This window comes from Gymnoscopelus microlampas (genome assembly GCF_963454915.1).
Source record: "Gymnoscopelus microlampas genome assembly, chromosome: 22".
Taxonomy (NCBI): domain Eukaryota; kingdom Metazoa; phylum Chordata; class Actinopteri; order Myctophiformes; family Myctophidae; genus Gymnoscopelus; species Gymnoscopelus microlampas.
This window is the reverse complement of record NC_139959.1, coordinates 14636688-14642166: the sequence shown is the minus strand read 5'-3', so window position 1 is coordinate 14642166 and position 5479 is coordinate 14636688. Positions and strand designations below refer to the sequence as shown.

Genomic DNA, 5479 nt, shown 5'->3' with positions numbered 1-5479 from the left:
TCTTGAACTTTATACAGTTGAATTGAACATGTGTAAAATATCTCGTTAATGAAGCTTGGACCTTGCATCTGCACATTTACCAATGTTGGTTATAATAGCTTAATTCCATTTGGATTAATGAGCGTTCTTATAAAATGTAACTTAAAGACACAGGTTTTAAAAAATGTTTAATTTCAAAACCATATGGAATATCAAAAACTCAAATAACATATTTTTTCCCCCAGTTTTGTCCAGATAATCTAAAGGCCATCTTTACACATATTGTAATAGTAGTTCATGCTCATACACAAGACTCTTGGTTTGTCCCCTCACTACCTATGTCAATTGTTCTGCTGTAGGGCTACAACACCTGTTCTGCTCATCAATATTTTTTGAAAGTTCCAAAAATAAGTCTACCATGTTTTTGTTTTTGTTTTTTTAATCATTTCTGCTACAGCCAGGGACTGGAACGATCTGCAAAATACTTTTTTTTACAAAAGACAGCTTTGCTGCATGGACCCGTTAAGAGAGTGGCCGAATTGTGGTGACACATTAAGCACGGTTCTGTACTTTGAGATCATAAATTGGTAACCCTGGAAAAATAAAAATAGAAGATACAATCTTTAATCATTATCATGTTGGCCCTGTAGTGGTGTTGAATGACACCATACAGTATGTCTACTATATCAACTTGTTTCAAAAGTGTCAATCTAGCCAGTAGTGCCACCTTGTGTTAAATATATGTCTTACAGCGTCAGTACAGTACACAACACTAAATCAGGTGACATATTGCTATAATTTTGTGACTTTTGCGGACAGCAAAGTGGAAATCAGTCAAATTATTGTAAACTTTAAAAAGAGCCATTTAGCTGAAAGCATCCTACATCACAATTCTATTGTCACTGCCCTGAAGAAACTTGTTCATTTATAACCCTGAGAGAAACTACAGTATATTTGACACAGCGTTTTGACATTATATAAATTCAAGGCTTCAGAATTCAAGACACAATCACAGAATCATGTAAAACTTCATACCTGGTCAATAGAGATGGTTAGTCATCCGTTTCATAAAAAATATAAAGTGCAAGGTTTCTATGGGCAACTACTTCTGGCTAAATTAATTTCATTTGAAAGAAGCAGTTATTTTTTCAGTTATTTTACATCATTAAATACACTCATACTCACCCACAAACAAAACCACGTAAACATGTCCTGGCTTTAAATAGTAAAAAAAACCTAATACAAATAAATAACATTAAAAAAATAATATATTTCTATGTCAATTTGTCCCTACATTTGGCATTATTCATCTTATAATTTAAACAATACTGTGTTATATAGCTCTATATAATACCATATAAAAATAAGAATGTACTGTAAGTACATTATAATAGTGAAATAGCAAATATGTGTGTGTGTAGCAAAGTGTGTGTGTGTGTGTGTGTGTGTGTGTGTGTGTGTGTGTGTGTGTGTGTGTGTGTGTGTGTGTGTGTGTGTGTGTGTGTGTGTGTGTGTGTGTGTGTGTGTGTGTGTGTGTGTGTATATATATATATATATATATAGATATATATGCAAACACACACGCACATACATATAATTAATCAGCTAGATATCATTATATACCCCAAATATATTACCTGAATATTCAATAATGTATATCTCTGCTCTATGTATTGAACCGGGATTCTCCCATATAGTCATTAGTATTACTAGACCATACCCGGTCGACGCATCCGTGGGGGGATATGCGCACATGATCTGGCAACCCGGGAGGCGACATTGTTTGACACATAAACGCTAATAAGAAGCTGAGATTTGATGAAATTGAAAAACGGGCTTCACAGTTAAGTTCAGATGGTAATGGTCAATGGCTGTGTGCAAAATCAGAGCAATTGGTCCAGCCACTGAGGAGAACCGGGTAGCTTCACTCACGCACCACTACAGAGGTTACTAGAATTATAGTAGGATTATTATATATTATTTAAAGTGCCTAAGATGTGTGAAGATATGTTATTTTAGTAAAGTTTTAACCTATTACTTTCCTAGTTTATATTCACAGGAAAATAATTCCATGTCTGTATATTGTCATATATTTGTTTTAGCTTTAGGTAGCATAAACCGTCCCACAGTAGCATGTCTGGTATAATAATCTGAGATAAATGATGACAGTTTATATAATATCCTAAATGGGGAGGGGGGTATTTCTGTTACATTTAATGATTTTGACATTGAATGTATTTACATAAGTTAGCTCACTTTCAAAATAAAGCTTTGGCTATGTCATTGTCAATGAGCAGAGAGAACACTTCGATTGTACACGTAACAATGTTGCAAAGGTTAAGCTTTGGCGAGAATGTACGCTTTGTGCTCTCCTATAATAATATATTGATTAGTGTGGAAGAGGGAAATGTATCATTGCATAAAGTTCCTCATTCTTTGCATGGCAGCTGTTTCTATTGGCTTTTCCTGCAGGCCATCCGGCTCGTCTCCCACCGTCGGATTTCTACTGGGATGCAGGGCAGCATAGTAAACACAGAGACAGAAAAACCCGAGCAGTGTGCCTCCAAAGATCACCCAAGTGACTGGCAAAAAATATTTACTACTGCGTACCTCTGGCTCGGTCAGTGCCAGCAGTATCGGAGCCACAGTGTTTACGATGAAGTGCAACAAGTAATAGATGATCATGGGAAATTTGGTGTCCTTTCCTTTGGCATTGAAAAAGCTGAATGTGAGGACGATTCCTATCATGGCCCTGTAGAGCCTTTCAAGTTTTGTCCATTGTCCGCAGAAGTCAGTTTGAAGAAGGTAGGCCCAGATTGTTCCCAGAAGCCAGATGAAAGCAATGGCCACGGCGCTGTAGGTGCTCAGTGTGAGTAACAGGCAGTAGCTGAGGATGTGGGCGGTGATAGTAAAGAGTTTGTAGAGGAGGTAAACGGCTAGTGAGCCACATGGCATCTCATTGACTTGGGGTAGAGATCTGCGGAGCCAGCGTTGGTAATCCACCAAAGCCCAGGCGATGCTGCAGAAGGATAGTGCTGTGGTTAGATCTGAAAGGTAACAGATATTAACATCAAAATTATTAGTTGAGAAGCTATTGCAATGATGACGATGAGGCTGTGTGTCTGTATGTCACCCTGTACAGTACCTAATCACAACAAGCTCACAACACTTCATGTATTAGTCAGCCACAAGGCTCAACTACGTAAAGCTCTAATGTTAGCTTGCCTTGATTTAGTTGATGTTGCCACCAAATGCTGAATATATAGGCCTGTGGACAGTGAGATTCAAATAGACAAGTGTGTTGAATTATACTGAATAATTACCACAGTACATACTCACATCGCATGGTGGATTCCTTGGTATCATGGCGTAGCATGATATAGACCTGGAGCGTCAGCTGGGGGGCGCCCTCCAGGAATGCCTCAAACATGATGAGCATGCTCAGATCAGTAGCCATGTCAACCAGCATCTTGTGCTGCTGGATTTTGCTTTTCTGCTCAATTGCAGGTGTCTTCCACACCACAGGAAACCCTTTCTTCAGCAGGCGATAATACCTAACAGTGGACAAGCATAAACAGTGGAGAGGCAACTTAGAAAGAATGTATACTCTCAAGACTCTTCCAGTCTTGAGAGTATACAATGCAGTCCATCCAGTTTGAACAGCTACTGACATGCTACAGATTTTACGATCATCCATTATACGATCATCATTCACTAGCAGCATGGCTCACATACCAAACATAGTCAACCAACAAGGTGTAGACTAGGAGAAGTATTCATCAATATATCTTGGTATTATATACCCCCAAAAAAATGTGTTGTTGTTTACAGACATTACATACTGTAGATAGTCAAGAACATTCATTATAGTGGTCAAAGCTGCAACAGCAGCACCCTTGTCGTCATCATCATCATCATCATCATCATCATCATCATCATCATCATCATCATTTTGGGTCTCATACCTGGTGAAGATGCCCATGCCAAATAGATGGAGGCCATAGATGGAGGTCTTTTCTTGCTCCATCTCATCACTGTACCAGGCATAGCTGAAGACTTGTGTCCCAGCCAGCCCAGTCAGTACAAAAGCAAGAGTCAGCCCACCCCATGCATAATGTCCGTTTTTAAAATACTCCACTGCCAGTAAGATATCTGACCCAATGTCCACAACATACAGAACCAGTCCAACTAAGGCTAATATCCATCGCAGTTTAGTGTAGCGAGGAGGGTCTGGCTGCTCTGGCATTCTGGTTGCTGTTTCTGTTGACTGTTTTATTCAAATGTAGATGTGTCAAGTGGTTTGAGATGGTTCCGTGTTTCCTTTGCGTCTCATTGGATGTCTTATTGCTGCAGGTTCTGGACTATCTGTAAAAAAACAAAAACACAAAGGACCTACAGTTGTGCATCATAAACATAAGATAGTGATTCACTCACACATGTGTTTTTGTGTGGGTGTTCAACTTCACATACAACTTCATGAATAAAAGTGAAAATGAAATGTAAACTTAAAGCAATTGTTACATCATGTCTCACTGCCCTTTGCTTTGCCAAGACATGAATGACTCCTGGTAGAACAAGTTAAGTATCTGTGCAATGGGACAAGCAAGATTGTAAAAACAAGCAAGATAAAACCATGGCTAATAATGTTGATTAAGTTTATCTAATCTACTAGCTTGCAATGTCCCAGCCCTGCTATTATCACACTCACCAGAGAGGAGAGATATTTTCAAATCCCTTGACTAGATCACATTAATAAATTGACAAGAACATTAACATATAAGATAGGTAAAATAGTTTTTTTTTTGCTTTTTATATCCTGTTCTTGATGTCATTTAAACTTGTTTAGATTTATTTACAGGTAACACCAAATCACAAAAGACTGGCAGCTTCTTTGGTTCAGTCCTCTGCAACACACAAACACAATCTATCCATCTATTATTTATCTATTTCTAGATACAGGCCCTATAGATGAATTGTGAATCGTTCACATAATACCAATCACAGTTTAATCAAACATGGTTATGAAATAGGTAGACCTATTTCATATAATTAAGCTACGTTGACAAATGTACGCAGCACAAAACAACCATGAAATAAATTATCTTAGTACTTACAGGTTTCTTCTGTCCATTCAACAGTGCTCTATTTCAAGCATAGTGGCAGGTGTCTCACTCGGCATGGAGTTTGTCTTTCTTGAAAGTCACGTGACAAGCTCCACGTCAGAGTGTGTGTGTGTGTGTGTGTGTGTGTGTGTGTGTGTGTGTGTGTGTGTGTGTGTGTGTGTGTGTGTGTGTGTGTGTGTGTGTGTGTGTGTGTGTGGGGGCGTGTACGTGGGGGCATGTGCGTGGGGGCATGTATGTGTGCATGCATGTGATTGCATTCGCATGCCTGTGGTGTGTGGTATAGTAACTTCACATGTCATGCTCCCTTACTTCCTAAAATGTAAAATTTCCCAGTTCCCTCAGGGCAGGCTGTGTGACAGGCAGCAGGTGTCGTGGAA

The 5479-nt window shown here is 38.9% G+C and overlaps 1 protein-coding gene across 1 annotated transcript; it reads right to left on the bottom strand.

Annotated features, from left to right (window-relative positions):
• Positions 1 to 1693: 1693 nt before the first annotated feature.
• Positions 1694 to 5149, bottom strand: xkr9 (XK, Kell blood group complex subunit-related family, member 9). Its single transcript, XM_084048429.1, has 4 exons — positions 5094 to 5149; positions 3945 to 4344; positions 3319 to 3533; positions 1694 to 3026 (listed from the first exon to the last, which is right to left on the bottom strand). Exons 2-4 carry the CDS (start codon positions 4223 to 4225, stop codon positions 2392 to 2394), a joined length of 1131 nt encoding a protein of 376 aa, XP_083904555.1. The 5' UTR covers positions 4226 to 4344; positions 5094 to 5149; the 3' UTR covers positions 1694 to 2391.
• Between the last annotated feature and the right edge of the window lie 330 nt (positions 5150 to 5479).